We start from the raw sequence: 23,071 nt of genomic DNA, 5'->3' as shown, positions 1-23,071 counted from the left end.
CTCCCAGAAGCGCTTGTGTACTGGAGGCTGGAGTAACAGTTCTCCGAATGAGGGCACCAGCCCTGTGTGTCTCCAAACACAAACCAGATGTATGCAAAGCCACCCATACAGAAACTTCCGAGTGACAATTTCATTGCTTTGAAGAGAGTAGCGTGCAATCTGGAAGCATTGTGTCTCCGTCCGCAGCATAGTGGCCGAGGGAGCAGGATAGCAGGATCAGCCTTTTAGCCTCGGGTAAAATGAAGGGCTGAACAGGTCAGAAAGGCTGCAAGAATTGGGCTTGTTCAGCCTGGAGAAGAGGAGGCTCCGAGGAGACCTCATTGCAGCTTTCCAGTATCTGAAGGGGGCCTACAAGGGTACTGGGAGAGGACTTTTTACAAGGGCCTGTAGTGACAGGACAAGGGGTAATGGGTACAAATTGAAATCAGGGAGGGTTAGATTAGATATCAGGAAGAAATTCTTCCCAGAGAGGGTGGTGAGGCACTGGCACAGGTTGCCCAGAGAAGCTGTGGATGCCCCATCCCTGGATGTCTTCAAGGCCAGGCTGGATGAGGCTTGGAGCAATCTGGTCTAGTGGAAGGTGTCCCTGCCCATGGCAGGGGGGTTGGAACTGGATGATCTTTAAGGTCCCTTCCAACCCAAACCATTCTGTGATTCTATGATTCTGCATTTTTGAGCACAAAGGAGAAGTGTAAGGAGCCCTTAAGACACAAAGCAACTTATAAAAGAATTGGAAAGAACAATCATTTTCTGCATCAGCACTTGGGGCACACACTAAGCTGCTGAAAGGTGCCACCATGTGTGTCTGGAAGCACCCTGCCTTTTTGTCTCCACTGGAGGAACATCCCCAGGACACCTTCCCTGGCAGCTCTGCTCTTCTATGCTCTGCAGAGCAGTAGTAACTTGGAAGCCACAATATGAATACGGACACACACAGAATAGGCACAGATATACAAAGCCAGGAAGGGAATGCAGAAGTCTGTGTACAAAATATTGTGCAGTCCCTGGAAAGTCCTGTAATTCTGCCTGATGTTCTAGGAAGTCATTAATGGCCACTGATGTGTTGTCAGGGCATATTGTCATACATAACTCCTCTTTAACAACTGCACATTATAAACGTATGAGGACACGTGTATAAATGAATCAGTGCAGAACTCCCACACCTGTCTCCTAAAAGCAGATGGAATAGATACAGGATTAACAATAGTTTGCCCAGCATTAAAAACATATTGAAATCCTAGAATCCACATCACAGAACGGTTTGGGTTGGAAGGGACCTTACAGACCATCCAGTTCCAACCCCCCTGCCATGGGCAGGGACACCTTCCACTAGACCAGGTTGCTCCAAGCCTCATCCAGCCTGGCCTTGAACACTGCCAGGGATGGGGCATCCACAGCTTCTCTGGGCAACCTGTGCCAGTGCCTCACCACCCTCTCTGGGAAGAACATCTTCCTGATATCTAGTCTAAATTTCTTGACATCTGCTGTACTGATGTCTTTCTATGGGAAATATAGGCTATTAGCATAAGCAAAGAAAACCAATTCCAGGCATCCTAAAATTGCTCAGATGGCTTTAAGGACTGGATTGGGTTGCTTGTAGTCAGAGGCCTAGGGAGAACACAGCACTCAGCTCACTGCTACAGGATTTGAGAGGGGTAGGACATGGGAAATGGCAATGGACAAGTGGTCAGAATTCTTCTCCTCCAGCTGGGTAATTAGTTAGAAGTGTGCTTGGACTGCTAGAAAAGTTTTGGGGGACAAATGGATCACTTACATAATACCAGTCCCAGGCCTGGACAAACTCCAGATAGACTTTGGTTTAAAAGAAATGTTTGGAGAGTTCTTTGCTGTCTTTTGAGTTGTACGATCATTTATATATATCTAAGTTTGAGCTGTTACAGTCTGTTTTGGTTTTCTTTTCTTTTTTTTAATCAAATGACAAATTATTTAAATGGAAGTAGCTTGTAAACACCCTAACACATATATAATCAAGCGACCAATTAAAAGCAGACATCAATTGGACCCTATTTCAAAACCAGCCCTTTCTGAATCTCTGCTGTTCATTAGCTTTATTCCTTACCAGGATATTTGCAAACAGCATACAGAAGATTCCCAGGCATATGAGTTATTTCTTATTCAAAGAACAAAGGAGTCAAAAAAACTCCCAAACCCAACATTTGTTAGGTCGTGGTCAATCCCGACTTATTTTTTAAGAGCACTGTACTAACAGTGTCATGGATCAGAAGGAAGTGGCATGTTTGTGGAAGAGGCAAAGCCTGTCATGGTATATGTAACACTTTACCTTTGCTGCTTCTCAGTTGCAAGGTAGGAGGAGGATAAGGCTTGCAAGCACACCACCTCTCACTCCTGATTCACACACTATTGCCAGCGTAGCTTAGTTTGGCCCAGCTCTTTTTGAGATTGCATTCGGTAAGCTCAAACACAATTACCTGACTTAAATTCATCTTGTTGGCTTTTGTAAGACTTTTTCCTTCGCATAATTCTTCAGAGGTCGCTTTGTTCTTCCTCCACCTTCTTGATCTCTTTTCTAAATCATAATGGACTTCTTCAGTCTCACTGCTGTCTGAATACTCCAAACTGGTTGCCTGTGGATTGAAATTTACATCCAGTTCTCCATGGAAGTGTTTTTTTTCCATTCTGGGCATATCACTTTGAGTTCTGCTTTGTAACCAGAGAAGTTTGCTAGGTCCTTTAGCTTCCTGGGAAGAGTTTACCGAAGATGTTTCAGAATCCGAGAACAGTGTCTCAGTATTGGTGTATAACCCAGAGGAAGGGGAGGTCACTGCCTGGTACTGATCATTGCCATAAACCCATTCAGTGCCATACTGGGAATTGGTATAATAGAAATCGTCTGGTAGTTGCCGAGGTCTCCGACGCAGCTTGTTCAAGGCCACATTCCAGTCGTAGTCATCCTCGCTGTCTGAGCCCATCTCATCATAGGCAGACACAATGCTGGATTCATTCTCCAAAGCTTCGAATACTTGGCTCTTTGGTTTGGCGAGCATTCGAGGACGAGGCAAAGTGACGTTCTGCAAAGCTACCCAGTTTCCATCAGTGCTTTGGAAAACAGAAGGCGGATCTTTGAAAACAAAACAAGAACAATTATTGCTACGCGATCACAGGCTGAAAGGCTCATTTTACTTGCCATTAAAAAGCACAATTACGGTCAAAACTGCTGTGTAACTCAGAGAAATGCATTTCTTCTAAATTTAGGCTCCATTTCAAATCAAATTTGAAAAGTCCTTTCATGGGAAATACGTGTGATGACTCTACCTCCCACAGAAGTTGAATAAATATATAATACCGTGGATTTACACAGCAGTCTCAGCCTACTGAATGAACTTTTCAGCCTTACAGATTCCTTTGTTCAAAATTGCCATTTCCAGAAAGCTATAGAAATATTAATTATAAACTATTAGTTCTCTAAAACTGTAAACAGAACATCACAATTTAAGAATGGAAGAAGTAAAATCTAGATAATATTGTAGATGATACCCAAGCATTGCTTGTATTACATGATTACACATACTTGGAGCTCAAGAAGATGACTTCTTCTCTGAAACTGTTCATAAAGAACATAAGTATGCAGTAAGAAGGTGTGCTCAATTTAAAAAAAAGTCTGTGGTGCACTGCTAACAATAAAAGACCCCCTCCCCCAAATGAAACAATAATTAAATGGTAATTAAACTCAGGAGCTAATAAAAATTTAGTAGAGTTTTTGTATTTGTTAATTATTTGAGTCCTTCTGGCTTGCTTTCACTTCCTAAATTTCATGCCAATTCAGAGAACTTGAGAAAATACATCACTGCCATAATGCTTACTCCTCCTTAAAAAGAAATCAAAATAGTTACAGATAATGATATCCCTTTATTTTGTTTAGCAACGACACATAAGAATTGGTCAAATGTCCTCAGTTAACTGAAAAAAGGACAGGACAGTAGTTGATTGCATCTTAGAAGGTAAGCAGGGTGGAAAGGAAAGCCACTGGGAACTGTATAGTCAGAAAGCTGACTCAGTTTTATCCCAGGTTCAAGTAATGTCAAATGCTCCCTCACTGATTTTCTAAACCAACGGCGTTTACTTGAAAAAAATGGATTTTGCACACCATTCTTTGGGTATATATTATAATTTATCCATGTGAAAACGAAAACAGATTTAAGAAGACTCATTGTGAAACTATTAGTAAAGGGGAAAATAGCACTAATTCATGATTTGGCTCTTGAGTCATCATTTAAACCAGTGCAAACTGTAATCAGAATGAATTGTGCACTGCATTTTGGCTACATGACTAGAAAGTCCACTAATGTTACCACTCCAAACTCTTGGTTGAGATTTCTTTGTTTTCTGTATCCTAATACAAAGCTGCTTTTTACGGCATAGGTAAGATCAGATTTACACATATTAGCACAATCAGCTATTTACTATAAGCTGAATAGGCACTGCAATTTCATCACAAATGTGGTTCTTAGATGAAAGAAGCAGAACAAATCCTCTGAGTAGAGCACCTGAAAGGAAACTGGGTCAATTTGTCATTCTGTTATGGTTGAGCGACTGTTAAGGACTAAATTGCTCAACAGTTGAATTCAACGGGATTGAAGTGGGTTCTTAAATTTAAGCACCCAATTAACTGCTTTACTGAAAACACGCCTTCCACTAAAATGCCCAGGAGAACACCAATTCTGGCAGGGAGTTGAATGAGCAGTCCACAAAGTAATGCATACTTAGTTTAAGTCAGATTTTAGTACTACATTACTATCACTTTTTTGGGGGAGGAGAGGTATTGACCAGCACCCCTGTGAGCCAGCTGTGGGAGTTACAGCATCAGTAAACACCCTACAAAAATGAAGTTATCTGCTTGGCTCATGAACCAATCTGCTACAGGGGTCAGATGGACTCCACAGGTGTAACAAGAGAAGATGTAGGACCAAACAGACTGTCATGGGAGTTCCACAGCAGCAGCTATGAACCTCATAACCTCATGAACAGTTAACGTGCAACAGAAGGGGTACTATGGGCAGCTGCAGACTCCTTCAACTGGAGGATAGATAAGCAGGTGACAGAGCAGGGCCTCTTGAGCACTTGTGTCTTAGAAGCTCTGAAATATATCCAAATTAGATGACTAGTGTTTCCTAACAGTGCAAAATCAACTCCCCAGAGGCCCAAATTTGGAATCTTTTCTTGGGCGGCAGGGGGGAAGGTAAGACGAGCAATGACACAGCCCAGTGAAATTGTGACACTCAGCATCACCAGCCATTTTCACACGTGACCCCTGCAAGCACAGAGGTCAGCAGAAATTCCCCAGGGAAGGTCCTTGCTTTAAGTCATAATTATTCCACATCTGAGGGAGAACCAGAAAAAGAATCATATTCGTACTAGAAATATTTACTTGTTTCATTTAGCCTGTCCACACTTTTCCAGCTGGGCAATGCGGAGAGCTTGTGTTCCTTCTGTTTCCTGAACTGTCCTTTTTGCTGCCTCCAAGGAGCTTCGGTCACAGCTGATGCAGGGTCTAGTCCTTTACTGGGCATCTCTTCACTAGCCAGGGAGAACGCAGACTGGGACCTCTGCGGGAATAAAAATCAAAGAGCATAATTTGAAACCAGAATTACTTAATTATCAAACTCTTTACTGTAATGAGTATTCTGTTACCCACAGAAGTATAGGACCTGCTAGCATCTAGAAATCAAATTTCATGTATTCAAAAGAATTTCTTCAGCACTAGATTGCTTATTTATGTGCATTTCTGATGCTATGCATTTCTGATGCTATGCAAGGAGGCAGGAAAGTGTTTATACTACCTTGGAGCAGATGGAAAGAAATAATTAAGGTGAAGTTGTTAGGAATGTGCTTGGTGAGGACTGATATCTAACTGCTTTGACTCAAGCTAGCCAGAAAGAGATCCCTTTGTGGTGAGACATGAAGAGCTATTGTTGGCTCAACAGGCCATCTGGTATAACAATTTCCAGAAGTTAAAAATTCAAAAAAAGCAGACAGCCTGTTCCCCAGAAACGTGCAACTCAACCGATTTTAATGCAGAATTCTTTTGTTTGCTAGGACATACATATCACACAATACGCTGGGCAGTTTTATGCAGTCTTGCCAATGAAGTCAACATCGCCTATAACTGCACATCTGTCTGTTTCCAGAAGGGTCACATTTCAAGGCAAAATGAGTTAAAATACTGTTGGGATTGTTAATGAGCCCTGACTACTACTGAGGGGAAGGTGTTTTCCTTTGGATCTACATAAATAGATCAGAAACCTTTGTTTTGACTTAGGCACTGGGGTCAGTTACAGAAGTCACAATTTGGCCAGTTTTAAAAAACTGTGAAAGTTGGCAGTGTCCTGCTGATTTCAGGAGAACTCACTCTAATGTATCACACCACAAATGTAATTTTAGAAACAAGGCTACAGCAGCTCAAGCCAAGTTTTAACATCTGGCTGACACTATTTTGCTGCAGCGCATTTTCTTTTTTTTTAATAAATAGCTTTGCTTTTGATATCAATTTTGCGCTCAGGCAGCTTGAATGCCAGAAGAGATCACTTTTTCAAGCGACAATTAGCTTTATCCCCATAACTTTTTATCACCCAAAGCCCCTGTCCCAGCTTTCCTAACAGAGCTGGTAAAAGGCCGCCTGTATACGCCAGGGTTTCATTAAGAAGTATGATTTCAAGTGGCTCACCTTCTTTACGCGGGCCAAGTCAGCACTCTCAAATCCTTGTATGTTTTTACTGATGTTTGAATTACAAATAATTAACTAAAACTGCTAATCTCAAAAGGGCCAGTCTTCATCTGCATCAGAGCTCTGCTTTGCACTGGTGCAGATGAGGAAAAGGATAACTTGTATTACATCTGTTTTCAAGTCTCTTCCATTCCCAGGACAGCACAAGCATTTCTGGGAGTCCTGACGGCTTGAAAGCAACACTTACACCCCTTTTCTGGCTGGACCTCCTCCTATCTGAAATGCTCCTGGGTAGGACCCGTGTACCATGCCAGAAGATTTAATTAACTGCAAATCTTCCTGTATCTTTGGCTCAGCAGTGTGATTTCATAACAGATTCAGTAAAAAGAAACACAGCTAAGCACCAGGGTTTACTTTGGCTTCTAAGGTCTGGAGGAAAATCCAGATTTATTGCCCTTGAATCGAATGTTTTTTGTAACTGCAACAACCATATACCTTGGTTAATCCTGTCCATGCAAAGACACAGGTGATTCATTGGAGCGCTTCCTTTCAAATGCAGTGATATGAACTAGTAACAATATGCTCATAGTACCACGTAATTTTATTATAGGGAATCTTCCAGATGAGTCACTTTCACAAACCAGCTACAATCAAGTGTGTATTTAGGCTGTTTCAAACCTCAAACTAGATCTTCAACTGACCGAGATCATCTGAACTCTCCTTAAACCTGTAGAAGGGTTAACACAACACAGACAGGGACATAAACGGTTTTGCCATAGGAATTTGCTCATTAAATTGGATTTCATCCTGCCAGGATATATCTGGACAATATAAACAATTCTGCCGCAGATTTGCAGCCTGAACTATGACAAATTTTAACCGGGCTGTGACTCACTTCACTTCATTGTAAAGCAAGAACTACTGAGCTTCCCATTCTTAGAATAAACTAGGTCCAGTTCGCTCTGCCGCATCCTCTCACATCTTCGTGTTAAAGTTGTTAGTGCTGAAAGCAGCAAGTTGTTGTGGCTGTCACTCTTTCACAGTACCAAGAATATTCCCTCAGGGCACATTCCTTTGCTGTATATGGCAAACACAGAGAGGTAAGAGATGCTGAAGAACCCAGAAGAAGGAATATGCTACAGCTTAATCACGAGTATCTATTTCCCATTATTACTTAAAGAACTGAATCCTAAGGAGAAGAAAAAAATCAGGAAAAACTTAAGTAGTCTGTTTAACAATAACCTGGTCTCAGACAATGAAAGTAACGTGGTTTTTCTTATTATGTAAGATCTGTAGGTGTGACAACTTTTCTGGTGTTTCGTTTAACTGGTAGCTTCTCGCCTGCCTACTCACCGTTTCATAAACACCGCAGCTCGCAGTGACGGCAGTGTCTGCACTCAGCTCGCAACTAACCGGAGACCCGCCAGCAGCTTAGCCCTGACACCGCACGTCTTGGCAGGGGCTGCGAAACCCGCTGAAGGGGCTCAGCCGCCCTGCCCTCAGACCCGGGCTTCCGCAGCAAGGCTGCTAACCAGCACTGCCCCAGCAAGTCAAACCTAGCTCAAGTGCGTCTGCGTTACAGGGCTGGTAGAACTTTCAGAAGGACGAGAAGATGCACAACAGCTTGAAGGATTTAACAGGAGAAGGCGAGCATGAAGGGCCTGACGGACAAAAAGCACTGACCAACAAGAGAGTGCAGGAAGGAAAGTAGACACACTCCCAGTGTTGTATAGCAGCCTAGGATCTCAAACAAGCTTATCCAAATAAGCTTATCTAAAACAAGCTCATTCTTCTAAATTGTGTGCTGAAACTTTTGGGTCAGGTCAGAGGGAAACTGCTCTCCACAGTTTCTGCCAGCTCTCTGTGGAGAGCAGGAAATTGGTGTTATGCTGGAACTACTGCTGATTCCCTGGGGGAATCCCTGGAATTTTCCTGGAAAATCCCTGGGGGATTTTCCTGGAAAAAGCAAGGGAAAAAGCTTTTGGTTATCTCCAAAGCTTGGCTTGAGGCCATCCTCATCCTTTTTCTAACACTTCATGTGAATTTTTGATACGATTTGTCTTGTACTGCTCTGCTAGAAGTACCACCTCCTTCCACTGAAGATGGTTCAATGTCTCAGAAGGCTCATGGAGAGAAAAGCAATGCCAAGCTAAAATAGCTTGACTCCACCCCCGCATTCAGATCCTGAAAAAGGTTGAAGCCATGTTACTGGAAGAGGCTGTTGAACCGGCACTCTTCACTGCTACCTTTGAAGTTCTCTGTAGTTTTGTGTCTGGAGAGATTTAAATCATCAAGAAGTGACAGTGTTCTAGCAAGCTCCAATTAAGAAGAATAAATAGAAGTAGAGGGTTGGGTTATTTCATGTTCTGAAAGTTAGTGTTAGATAGGAATGAAGGACAGATAGTAGAATTGTTTTACTTAGACAAGTATGAGAGGAAGGAAAGTGTAAATACTCATCCCTGATACCAGCTCAAATCACTGCTAACACCAATAACGATACAAAAAGGAGTGTCAATAGCGAAGTCTGGGGTAGGAGTAGGACAGAAGCAGATCCTGGCATGGGAACAAGTTGTTCTACATTGGCATTTTCAGAATAGAAAAGCAAATGTTTGTCCACAAGTTTATCTCCAATCAGTTACCTGCTTGACTGATGAGTCTATCTGAAAAGCAAATGTCTCCAGACCTCCTTTTGTTGCTTTTGCAATTAAAAGCAAACTAGAAAATTAGTTAGTTGGTGTGAGGTTACCCAGCAAAAGCTCTAATCTTGGTTGGCACATCTGCAACAACTTCAACTCAGCCAGCACCACTCACTCAACCATCCTACAACTGCAGCGTGGGTTGCAAACCTACGTACATGCTGGCCCATGGCGTGGCGTGACCTTACTGGCACGCTTACCCGTGCCAGGCAGCAGAATACACGTTACTGTGCTGCGTTTGTGCCTCCCTTTGGCACAGAGATAACACAGATCCAGAGGGGACATTTTCCCCTTGTGGATATTTGCATAGGAAGCACTAAACATAGGGGAATAGGATTGAGAAGCTTACTTGGGGGCTGGTGCTCCGTGTAGTTTCCCTGTGCATGGATGCAGGAAAGTCCTGGAGGTAAGACCAGCTACTCCGACAGGCTCTTGGATCGGTTCGCATTGGAACAAGGGATATTTACCGAACAAATGGGGGAGTCACGGCCCTGAATCTTGACCAACTGCCTACAAACTTGGACAGCAGCAAGATCTCAGGGCAGAAGAACCAATCCAGTCTATTTTCCAAAAGTATCCAAATAATACAGCAGCCTAAATAGCATTTTCAGAAGGAGGCAGGAACGTAGGAGCTTTGATCCTGATTTATAAAGACATGAGAAGTCAAGAAGATACTTCCCTCCCTTCCAGCTAAAGCTACCAGCACCTTTTCTGACGAGAAGTTCTCATTCCTCAGCAAACCCTCCACTGTCATACAGGTGCTACTTTAGGTATATTTATTTGTGATGAATTACAAGGCCATTCTGTATGTTTGCAGACACGAAGGTACTGCAACTGTTAGTTTCTGCACTAAATTAGTACATCAGCAGATGGCATTGCAACCCAACAGGTCATTTGCTGTGTTCACTGCACACACTCCTTGAAGGCATGTGCTGTACCCCATCGCTGTGCAGTACAGCACAGCTTGCAAAATATAGTTACAGTATTGACAGGCATTTCCGAACACTTCAGTTTGATGGGTTCCCCACCAAATCCTGCCTACTGGCATCTGCTCTGTTTGTTTCAAAAAGAAATTCCAGACACATTAATATTATCTTTCTTTTCTTTTTTTTCTAAATCCCTCTTTAGGGTATTTTTGCTGCATAGCTGTAATGTCTGGATGGAGGGAACTCAGCCTTCATCTTGTACTGGGCTACCACTAAACGGAATAATTTTTTGCATGTACAGTCCTGTTTCACTGCTTGAAAAAAAAAAAGGAAAAACTCAAAGACAATGTAGATGTGGTTTCTGAAGATGAAAAGGAAGGAGTGAATAAAAAGTAATCACGTACAATGTCTCCTATTACTTCATAAATACAAGTATTCCATCTTCTATCTATAACAATTTACAAGTTCGTGCTTCTGAACACTGAACAAATAAAGCCAAAACAAGTAACCAAAAGCAAGAGCAATGTTTTATAAAACACACGTGTGAATATTGAGTCTAATGTTGATCATCTACGGATTCTTTACCTTGAACAACTCTCTTACATGTGTGTATATTGTTTAGAGAGGCAACATAAAGATTTTGCTTTACATTCTTCCTCAAAATATGAAAGAGTATGGATAATTCCTCTTTCTTCTAAAGAGAAGCCAAAGTGGTAATTCAAAACAGATCCCAAAAGCAACTGACTGAACTCTACAGAGGATATTCTGGATCACATATGTTTTTCTCCTCACTTGCTATTTCATCCTATTTCTTCAACCTGGTTTAACTAGTAAAACTGTAATTTTTTCTGCACTTACTTGGAGTAGATCAAGGACTGTCCCAGCCTCAGGACGGACCCAGCACGCTGGGTCCCACAAGGGTAAAGCAGGGTCACTCAGTGGGAGCCCTTGCCCGCGGTGGGACCCCAGCACCAGGGCTGGGTACCTCTGGACCTGGGCAGCAGAGTCCTGTGCTGTGTAAGCCCTGACCTGTGGGGCAGCTGTTCATTCAGGCTCTGAGACTACCTTGTTTATTCCGGGGAGCAGCCTAGAACTGACAGCACAAACACAGACGACTGCAATGCAACCTTTGTCCCCCCTCTCTTCACATTCTATGGCCATGCCTGCTAGCGGCGCAGCAAGAACCCGCGCCCGCTTCTCGGCTGTGCTCTGCGAATCCAAGTGATGCACAGACAGAACCAGCAGGTCCCACCCCCCTGCGCAAATGCCGCAGCGATCCCCAAGCATCAACAGCTAGCGCACCCTTCGATAAGTAAACTCCCACACCAGGAAGGAGACAGTATGAGCTTGTGAATGGTGCCATTCTGCCACAGCCTATTTATCCCTGCAAGTGATTTTCGCTCTGCTCAAACATTTGCAGTCCAGACATTTAGCGGTGCGAGCGAAATACCAAGGGCTTCAAGCATCTGTTCCTTAGTTATCTCCTGTGTGGCAAAGGATTTGTTAAAACCTTATGGCTTCTGAAAAAGGGGAAGAACAGGCGGATGAATGGGAGATTTTCACACTCAACTGAAAGAAAACTCCCTTCTTCATGTCCTGACCTAAACCCTGGTTAGGATATCCCAGCCATCAGGGCAAATCCTTGAATAGCAGGCTGGGAGAAAGCAAAGATGACTGCTCCCTCTCCTGCAAAAGCCTTTGAGCATCCGTCCTTCCAGGGTCTACCCAGGCTGGCTTGTGTTCACTAGTGACAAAGACATTGCCTGGCTGCACTGGATGGTTTGCCATCCTTCTACCGGCCTCTCCGGCAGCCGATCCCCTTAAAGCCATTGTTCCTCTAAAAGGAGTACAAAAATAATGCCCAGTTAATCAGGATCAGGTCCCTCAGCAGTACAAATCGCACAGTTGTGTAATAACATGTAAAGCTGCATTTGGGTGCGCATTTATTTTGGTTCAGTTTGGATTAGCTGACCCTGAGGATCCAGAGATGGGTTGTGAGGGAGAGAGGTAGGAGGTTATTCCCCAACAAACCCATTGCTGCTTAGCATGCAAGCAGCTCTACACGTCACCACATAGAAGTGGTGATCCACGGTGTTTGAGGGACTTCTCCCACTTCCCCCCCAAATAATAAGCATGCCCCACATGTGAAAATGGGTACAAGGGATTTGTAAGCTACTAATAAGAGATATTTAAATATTGGTTCCAGAAGATGAGTATAAAGGGGGTATATATATACCCCCTTTTATTGTACTTACGGGGGTAGTAATTTAGAAAAGTGCTAGGAGCATAAAATAGCATAGTTCAGTCGATGTAATGGATTTGTGTGAACAAGTCTATCAAAGATTGTGGTAAATCAGTTGTTAGGTGCTTTGACAGGAACAGAGGGTAGATGTACCAATGCAACGGTAATCTAAGCAGTGCCTTTACGGGTACCCTTGTTCGTTTACCTGTTACTGTTTCTCATGTTACCCCATGGCCCATTGTTTTTCCCTCCTCCCAGATTTGGAATATTCTATTACATCTCTTTAAAAACCAACAAAAAACCAAACAGGGGAGAGGCTTCCCAGTTGTGTAACACGTTTCATCTGAATACACTGAGAACTCAGTCAGTATCCTGTGATGACAGCATTACCTTATTGCTTACAGATGAGAAAGCTGAGCAACTGCAAAGGCCAGATCCCTGGTTCTGGTGTAGGACGGTATGATTCTAAGTCCCTATTAACATACCCCACCAGGAGAGTGCATGTGTATAAAAGGGTAGGGGAAGGAGGTGAGCTGGCATTTTCGTCTCAAGCCTAATTGCAGCCTCACACATAAAATCCTTTTTTTTTTCCCCCCAAGCGAATACTCTTTACTGAAGACAATTATTCTTTTTTCATTAATTTCTAGGTTGCTCAGTGTCCTGTGCAACCTTTCCTGTCCTGTTCTGACCCTCATCTACAAAGCTGTGCTCAACAGAGCATGCACTCATCAGAGAGAATCACTGTATCTCCTACTCAAACACCCACTTGACAAAGGAAGCCTTAAGTGTTCTGTGTTTATTTGCTTCTCTCTGTGACAATATATACACTGATTTCATCTAAAAATAAAGTAACATTTGTCAGGCAGCCTAGCTCTGGGCATGACAGGTTTTAAGTTAGACCTTAAAGCTTTGTGCTACCCAGTTGTGTATTAGGATAGCATCTTTAAGACAAAATGAAGCTGAAAGAACAATATATGACCTGAATTATTTGGAAAAAAAACATTACACAATGACCGGCCTTCTGTGTCCTCCCTCCAACTCCCTTTCATGCCTCAAAAGCTACCTTGGTTTGCGGGCAGTAAGTACAATTCAGCTGAATTTAGGCCTGTGTGGGCTTGATCGTATACTGAGCATGCAAAACTGTCTTCTTGGATGCTGTCAAGTGCCTGAATAGTACTATGAAACCAAGAATCAATAATCTTCTGCTAGAGACAGATCTCAAACAAAATCAAACTATATAAACAACTTTAGAAAGACAATGCTGTCATGTTTAGCCTTGCACCAATTATTTAGCCACGTGAAGCCTTAAAAAGTGGGACCAACTGCCGAATCAGAACTGGAAAAGCCATTGTATCCTATTCTGCCACTGCAGTGGAAGGAGGGAAATCAGATTGCTATGCACAGGGCCATCTTGATCTGAAATCCATATCACTTTTACAGTGAGACTACAGCATTACACTTGCAAAGTCAGCAGATGACAGTGAGATTTTTAACCTGGAAACTACTTAGAGAAAGTTGGATCTTTTATTAATAAATATTAATTAAAAAAGACCCATTATTTTCTAAAGTACCAAGTGCTTTTCCATCTCAAAGCGTACTGTTCTTTCCCATTCTGTGCAGAGAAGATGGTGCTGCAATAGGTTTCTTCTGGAAGGAAACAAAAGAGTACATAACCCATTAGGATCCAGCTGATGGGCTTCTGAATAAACACTTGCCTGCCTCATTGGGAGTAATTCCCAGCATACACTCTGTGCAAACTTCTGATCCCAGCTCACGCATAAAAGCTAAAAGCTCCACCTTCCCTACGACACGACACATTTATTAATTAGATATAAACATGATGTTTCGGATACAGAGTCATTGACAGATAACAACTGATGTCAGCTGGCATCCACTTCCTACAGTGTTATGCTCCCCTCATCTGAAACAGCTCTCCCACTGTGTCACATGACTGCTACACAGGATTCCTCCTCAATACGGTTTCCTTCAAACTTCAAATGTCTCCTTCCTTCGTTTGAGACAAACCTACAAAGGTACGAAGCACCTGCAAACCTCCAGGGATTTCTAAAGCAGTGCTGGACCTCAGAGTTGTGGAACTTTCCTTCTCTTTCAAAGAAATCAAAGGGGAAAAAAACCAGAAAAAATAAACATCTGTCATTACACTGTGGACCTTATAATTAGCTTAACTAGTACATTTCTGCTTCCCCTGAGGTGCATCGTAATGTGTATTTAATGAAATCCTCCTTTTCCCTATATCCCTAGCTGTTTTAAATACTATAAATTATGGATGAGCTTCTGTTTATATATGCAATCTTTTAGCTGTAAAATAAAGACCACTAATACAGCACTTAGAACCCACCAGGATGCCTGCACTCCATCAATGTTTAAATGGGATACAACATGCCAACTGGTCGTTTGTTCTCACTGGCAGTGATGTATGCGGGGGGAATGGACGGAGAGAGCAGAGAAGCATCCTCCCCCGCTCCAAGCTACTCCAATCCCAACATGGTACAGCCTTTGCTCATTGGTAATGAGAAACAGATGGTGCCATCCATCCCTTTTTATGAGATGAGAAAATAAAATATTCAGCCTTGGATCATTATTTTTAGTATGGGCAAGGAATTGCAAAGAAATCCAAGAGGAAAAAAAGGAAAGGACAATATCTGTAGCTACTACCACACCACAGCACTGCAGTTAAATAGTCAATAATGTATTTCAGGGAGATACGCTGTGTGTATGTTCCTTAATATGAAGATCAATAGATTTTGCACCAGCCAGGCAGGTCTCACACAGCTGGTTGCTTGGCACCGTGCTGCCCCCAGCTCACACAGCCCAAGTTCTTTGCATACAGCATCTACCTCATACTGTAAAGAAGCAATTCAACTTATTTCATGATGATTTCAAAGCAAGTGATTTTGGATGAGCAAGGAGGTAATGCAGGGCTTTCAGAGCCCACTGGAAGTTTCTGGATGATATGGGTGAGATACACAAATAACTGCGATGAAAAACAAAAATTGCTTGGCAGGTATAACCACACAGTTATATCTGGGATTATTAGAGCTCCCCCCACACACACTGTAAGCAGGTGATAATAAAATGCAATGCAGTAATAAACAAGGGGTTCTAAAGGCCAGTGTTACAGCATGCAGCTGCCCTAAGTAACAGTATGCTGCTAGCTTTATTGTGCTAGAGAAACCACATGCATTATCTTCTACATAGAAGGCAAACAAAAATATTTGCTCTAAGATAAATTTCCGGTATTAAATGATGAATCCTAACTGCCTTAAGATTTGTTATCCTTACCTCCCTTTCCTCTGCATGTTTGTCTGTCTGTTAATCATGTTTCTTCTTCCGTTTTATTTAATCTATCCTGCTTCTGCTTGCTTTAAGTACTAATTTGCTTGCCAGGTAACAACGAAGGTCTTAAACAGAGTAAACTTTACTTAAATAATGCTTATTGGGAAACAGTTTCATGTACATACCTAACCCAGTAACAGCCAACTTGGGTAGCTCTGATAGATAAAAATGCACTTTTTATGCTTCCCTTAGGGTTGTTGTGGCCACATGGTCTACAGAAACCTTGGTTACACTAGGATCACCTGCCCTAATAAATCTGTTGCAAGAGCCCTCGTTAGCTGTGACAGGTAATAATGCAAAAGGTTTTTTATCGTTACAGGCCGATCTCGCCTCAAACTACGCCAGCACACACAGCTCAGTGGCAGGATGTGTACACAAATCGAGTCTGGGTTTTTGTGGTCAACATAATGTCCTCAGTTAGGAAATAAGAAAAATTCTCTTACTGCAGTGCAGCCCATGAAGATTTGCTGTTACAAGCTTGGAGACAAGAGTTCCAAAATCCACCTGGGAGGGTGTAAGGAGTTTTGCCTGGAAAGGGCATATGATCATAGGGCCTCTGCCAGCTTCCGTAGGAACTAGGTTTTGCTTTGGAAAGCAGAAAATACATTGCAATTCTTTCCACAGAAAAGGTAACTTTCTCAAATGATATACAGAGGAGAAACTGATGCAGTTTAGTTCTGCAGATCTCCTGACAGATGCACGCTTGCCATTCACAGCTGAACGTAAGCAAGCTCAGGAAAAGGAATTCGGGCTGTTCCACTACTGCTGATGAGAATCAAGCAGGCTGTAACTGCTCTACACTCTGCACAAATTGCCTTTCACTACACTTTCCAGTAGACCCTTTCTTAGAGCTTCTGTGACTATTTCTGCTAGCCTAAAAGGCTACGGTAACTGCAACTGTATTAGCTGTGGGAACAACTGGAGCTTTGCTACCTTCCCAAGGGTATCTGATTATACTAAGAAAATTCTTCTTTACTCAAAGCAAAGCAAAAATAAATATGTGTGCTCTTCAAAGGACAAAAGAAAACAATAAAACAAGAGTAAAGCACTTGAACACGCTCACCCTGACTTGTGATCACCTGGTTAACAGCGGCAGCTTAAAAGCATTACTCCTTCAACTTGGAAATAGGTGGGGTATGACAATGTGAATCTGTATCTCATCAATTCTGGCTTACAGTCTTATATTCTGGCATAGATCTATTTTCACTGGCTGTGTAAGCCAGCAAATTGAGCTATGAGCTAAGGCACTGCACACGTTCAATTCTTGTGGTTCTCCTCAGTGAGAGAGAGGTGGTTACTGGCCCAGTAGCAGGACATGGGAGCAGCAGCTTAAACCGCTGTACCAAAACGCACTGGAACTCAACTGTCACTGCCCTCCCTCTCCGACTGGGAAACAGCCTATCCAGGCCTATCACTTATTTTCACTTCTTTTCCCCTGCTGCTTTTCTCAAAATGTTACCAATACAGCTTGTCAGATTTTCTTCAGCTTATAGCAGAAGCTAAAGGCACTGTGCAGAGAAATAAGTGAAAGGAGGAGGAAATACTCTTTAGTGTAAGAGATAATCAGCGCTCTACAGTTGGGTTTACTTTTTTGTTGGTGGTGGTGGTGGTTCTCTTTCAGATGTGTAAGGATAAAAGAAGCATTACAGAATCTAACACTGTACGAAAGACAATGTAACACTCAGCAAAAAGCCAAATAAAAAGTAAGTGAGCATAAAAGCTGTTTTAAGGAATAAACACTGGGGCATTGAGTCCCATTACCATTCAAATCATGCACCGAGATTGCTCATATCACAAACTTAGTCCTCCCGTACGTACTCAGCCATACAAGACAGTGTCTGTGATGTGCCTCCATGGCCCATGATGTGCTAGGAAAGCATGCAGCTGAGCGACAGCTTACCCAGACGCAGGTTTAATTCTTGTTCTCTGCACGTCTCTATGTACCACTCCAGGCAGTAACTATACTTATCCATGATCTCAATCCTCCTGGTTTGTGCAGCAGAAAACATCAATAGTTGTGCTAAGTCACTCACCCATAACGTGTAGGACCCTCTGCGGCTCCCCGGAAAAGTCAGCATACTCTGATCTGAGACAGCAACAGACGCCAGGCCACTGCTCCTGGATGGTGGCCATTCAAAGTCAGCCTCCGCCTGCTCACTTTTGCTTTTCTGCTTCTTTATAATCTGCAAGGGAGGGGGGCAGGGGGTGGGAGGGGAGAAAAGAAAGGTGCTTGGACAATACTCTCTGCGCCGTATGGCTACATTAACGCTGTCTCAAGGCAAACTGCCTAGGAAGAACGTTTGAGTTTCCCTTTGCTTTTGCTCCAGTTCATGCAAGGACAATTCTGACAACTCGCACGCATTTCTTCTCATCCGAAGTCTTGTGGTTTGCAAGCATCTCATTATCGATACAATAAATCACAACCAATGACTGTAGGAACACCAGAGGTGAATTAAACAAACATGGAAACCTGTTCCTACAGTAAGTAACACTTTAAACATTAGCAGCATCTAAGTGTGAAGTATTTTCTCAGACAAGAATTTTTGGAAAGAAACATAAAATACGAGATAGGAGGGGAATTTCAAAGGCTCCCACGACATCCAGACACATTTCTACTGGAGACAAAGAGGTCTTAGCTGTCTAGGCACTATTTTTGATTTAGAAAATCTACACCACCTTAAGAGAGAGAGCAGATCATACAGACTACTTGTCTCCCTACGCTGACAGACTATATCCTGCTATACTTCATTTCTACAACTTTTCTGACTCCAATTTAAAATACCTACAGAATATTAGTCTATGGCATAAAAGATCTTGTCAGGCAGCTTTTGACAAGAGTGGTAACGATTCAAGCTTAGATGAGACAGGCTCTGGACTATCTAAGACCCGATAAGCAGAATAAATCTTTTAACATGCCTGTTAATAAAGAAGGCAGATTATTTTCCATTGAGCTGTTGCTCTTCTGGCTTTTCTTGACAGCCTTATAAACAACATGTTCCTCCTCTGGTGTGCAATCCATACATTGTTAAATGCCACATCCCATATGCAGTTGGCTTAGTTCACATGGAAGGAGAGTGGCTTAGCAGAGTGGTTACTTCACTGATCACAGAGCTCAGTAGCACCCTGTTCATGCTCATCTTGCCTTGCTCCAAACCGTCCAGACACACTCGAGGGTATTTGTTCCCACTAGCCCTCCATTTCTGTGCTGCATCAGTGCCAACTGTGAGCTTCACCGAGCGAATGAGCTTTCTGGAAAAGCCACACCAATCAGACACACATTGGGTTCTGAGATTTTTTGGGTGTCTCTCTCACAGCATCACTAACAGAACACTGTTTGAGTAATCAATGCTTTCTTTGTATGTGTTGCAGATGCAGGTTTCAGCAGAGGGTATAGTCAAGAGCCATACTTCCTTATATTGGAAAACTCCATGCCTTTTGAGAAGTGAAGTACAGATGTAAAATTCCATTGATCAGGGGCTGCCTCCTCCAAGCAAGGATATCACAGACCTGAGGGAGTGGCACCTCTCAGCTCTGAGGGTGTAGACCATCGTTTTAGGCATCGGATCAAGCTTATTTATAAATTGATTTCCGTCAGATGTGGCTGATTAAGCCTATACTGTGATAGTTGAAGTTTTAACTTTTCATTTACTCTGCTTTCTACATTGGTGCCATCCTTTTTCCTGTCAGCAGTTAAAGCTCACCAGACTGAAGGACTCTGTTTTGGCTACTAAACAAGCTAGGGAAAAGACACGTGCCATACCTTCTGCACAATGGTTGTGGCCAGCTCTTCTATGAGGTCCTCCTTGTGTTCCTGCAAGTAGCAAGCCTCGTTCTGCTTGTCCTGCATGAAAATGGATACCTGCAGTTGCTAGAATCACATAAAACCAGCCTTTCCACAGAAATAGATCAGGAAGTGAGTAATATAACCTACTGGCACTGTGGGAAGAAATTACAGTTTCCTTACATTGCATGTTCCCTTCTGAAATGCAACATGCATCTTGGGTATGAGTTCACAAAACCCACACCCAACTCATTATGTATGGCATGAGAGTCACTACTTACGTTTTCTTTTCTATCTACCTGTTTTTGTACCATTACCCAAATGAAAAGAAACATAATTGTTCTATTTAAATACATTGTTTTTTTTTAAAAAAAATGTTACCAGGCTGTCACTGTAGGTCTCTGCCTTAGAAATAGCTTCTTCCACTGCTTCCTCTGCAACACGTAAGGCCACAGCAAGGGTATCCATCATGCTGTGTCCTAGGTGAAGAATAAGATAAAAGCACCATGTTCTTTACATATGTACATTTTGCATAATGAGCTCCAAAATTCAGATTCATACGCTGGACGTACAGTCCAGCCTTAAGTTGTTCATGACAATCTCCTCAATCCATAATTATGCACAGTAAAATAAACACCTTAAGACAGAGAAATTTGTCAAAATCTCTGTTACTTCTTAAATGTAAATATTGAATACAATAAGCCACAGTATTTTTATGTTGCCTATTTTAGAACCCAGCAAAATCGTTAGGAGGAAATTATGGGAAAAAATTTTGTGAACTTTCTATAAACACCAACAAAAAAGTATATGAGCATAGGAAAGGAAATGAGAGACAAGTAACAAAAACTGATGTTTAAGAAAATCACACTGGAATAAGCATGTCTTAGCTGCAGTACTGAAGCAAGACATCCCAGCATGGTACCCAAAGGGATTTTTTGTATCTTGCTAAATGTTTCAGATAAAAGACTGTTGGATCTGTGAAGGCGACAGCAGCACTCTAGACTGTAATTAAAAGTGTTGGACTGTTTTTTAATCAAACAGGTTTTTAGCAGCATACCTTCTGTCTGTCGGTAGAATGTAGAGTCACTGCCACAAATGCTTCCTTCATTTTCAAAGCTTCCTTCAAAAATGCCTCCTTCTGCTCAAAAAAGACAGTAACATGCGGTCGTTAGTATAAGAAGTACCCGTTAAGAGTGGAGGCATTATTAGGTTAGAATATTCACTCAACAAGATATGGTGGCACTGCACACAAAGAGGGATAACCACAAAATTCCGCCTACCTTTCGTATAATCCATGACTGCAGCAGCTTTTTTACAAAACATGTCTGCTTTTATATGAAAGACCTCATTCATTTTGGATGGGGAAAACTCTTTGTACAGTGAAAGAGAGCGAGAGAGGAAGAAGCTACTAGGTATAAAACTTACATAGTAGAAGTTAAGTACAGGAAATTGCCTTTAATGCGACATTTGGGGATGAAATAGATTCTACATTTTAAAGGGCAAAGCTGTATAAATAAGCTCAAACGCAGACACATATACTAGTATTTATCTCCAGAGGGAACAAAAGGTTTACCTAACAGTCACAGGGAGAGCAGAAGAAAGTTAGCAATGACATTTAGACTTAAAGGCCTTCCGCAGAAAGGTCTCACGGAGAGCGCACATGCCACTGCAACTCATCATTGCACTGTTCACACTTCCATTCAAGGACAAACTCAATGAGACCATCTCCTAAGTAATGGCAACACATCATGCTAAATTCCGAAGGACCCATCCCCACAGCTTTTAATTCCATTGTCCCACTTCTGCCTTCACTGACATGGATTTTCCTCTCTTCATACTTATTTGTTCTCAACTGTTCAGAAATCTTCTCCAGAAAAATGAATTTGATACAGAAAAACTAAAAAGACTAACAACTCAGAATTTAATGCATAGGCCACTTCTCCCTAGAAGCTTTTATGCCAATTTTCATAAAAACACCTAAAATTTTCACTCAGGACTAGGGCGTCCGCTTACCACCCTATACAATTTCAGGAAAAGACACAGACTATAGAAAAAGTACAGTCTCTGTACAAATTTCAAAAGAATTACATTAGGAAAGTATCTGGTCCAATAAATTCAATGAAATCTCAAACCTTCAGCTAGCTGTGTTTTAAGTAATCTGCTAAAGCTACCAGTATGACACCAAATATCACTTCTTCTAACCCATTTTATATGTCCAATTATTCTTACGGGGTGAGGCACTGTAACACCATAGTTAAGGGAGAATTGTGTGCCTCTGTTTAAAAGGATGACACCAATACTTAATCAGCATCTGTCAACCATTTAAAAATATCAGTAAAAAATAAGATATGGCCAATTTCAGATCCTTAAGTGGGCAAAACTCTAAGTGACTACAATATAAGTTTTGGTCAACTCTGGATAGTGAATGTACCCATTCTTAACCAAATATTGCTTCAAACACCATGGAAATGTGCTCTAAGGCCAAATGTTGAACGCAAAATTATTTTCTTATTCTTTGAGTACTCAGAACTGTGATAAATTTTGGGACACAGGCTAGAATACAAACTGCAATTTGCTTTACAGACTGAAGATAACAGTTCTTCTGTATCAGCAGCATAATTAAGATTAAACATCCTTTGAATTCTTAAACAGCTTTCTAGACATTTCATAGAATCACAGAATGGTTAGGGTTTCGCCTCTTTTTTCTCTCCATTGAGGTATTTCTTTTATTAAAAATATCCCTTTTGTAATAATCTGAGACTTTCCATTGTCTCAGCTTGTGTGTTAAAGTAGATAAGCTAATAGGAAACCAACACAGCTGTTCTTACCTATTACATCGGGACAAACTCCGCTCTCCAGTCTATGCTTCTTGTATAAGTTCTTCAGGACTTTGGCACTTCCAAAACACTTAAAGCGGCTTTTGACATTATTATAATACCAATCCAGAGACTGGGTCCTTAGAAGCCTAAAACAGAAAAATAAACTACATATTTGGAATGATTCTACAACAAACATCAACAGTTTACATAAAAAAGGATCTTTTAAGCCTCAGAGCATAAACATATTACTTTCTGAATAATATTTGTACTTTGCAAGTGCCCTGTATACTGGGGGTGGGGTAAGGTAATTCTTAAGCAGCTATCTGCTTATGTCTGCTTCACATTACTCAAGGTTTTGTTTGGTTTTGCCGCTCTCCTTTTACATTACAAGGCCAACACTACATCCTTTGGAAAAAAATAAACAAGCTTTGAAATGGCACAGGAAGGTTTTAAAAATAGCCATTATTTACACAGATTTACAGCTAATGTCAGAACATTAGCCCATCAATGCACCAGAAATAATAACATTTTCATAAAAAAATATCTC

The 23,071-nt window shown here is 41.9% G+C and overlaps 1 protein-coding gene across 1 annotated transcript in view; it reads right to left on the bottom strand.

The window, feature by feature from the left end:
* MYRIP (myosin VIIA and Rab interacting protein) overlaps positions 1 to 22,666 on the bottom strand; it is a 51,872-nt gene extending 29,206 nt beyond the window's left edge. The window contains exons 1-7 of the mRNA XM_010149450.1: positions 22,534 to 22,666; positions 20,763 to 20,843; positions 20,087 to 20,184; positions 19,685 to 19,765; positions 17,958 to 18,107; positions 5,408 to 5,585; positions 2,451 to 3,100 (exon numbers count right to left, since the gene is read on the bottom strand). Of these exons, the coding sequence (XP_010147752.1) occupies positions 2,451 to 3,100; positions 5,408 to 5,585; positions 17,958 to 18,107; positions 19,685 to 19,765; positions 20,087 to 20,176 (1,149 nt within the window). The 5' untranslated portion in view covers positions 20,177 to 20,184; positions 20,763 to 20,843; positions 22,534 to 22,666. The remainder of the gene's footprint in view (positions 1 to 2,450; positions 3,101 to 5,407; positions 5,586 to 17,957; positions 18,108 to 19,684; positions 19,766 to 20,086; positions 20,185 to 20,762; positions 20,844 to 22,533) is intronic.
* Between the last annotated feature and the right edge of the window lie 405 nt (positions 22,667 to 23,071).

Source organism: Eurypyga helias, unplaced genomic scaffold (assembly GCF_000690775.1).
Source record: "Eurypyga helias isolate BGI_N326 unplaced genomic scaffold, ASM69077v1 scaffold14103, whole genome shotgun sequence".
NCBI classification, from domain to species: Eukaryota; Metazoa; Chordata; class Aves; order Eurypygiformes; family Eurypygidae; genus Eurypyga; species Eurypyga helias.
This window is presented reverse-complemented; position numbering and strand designations above follow the sequence as displayed.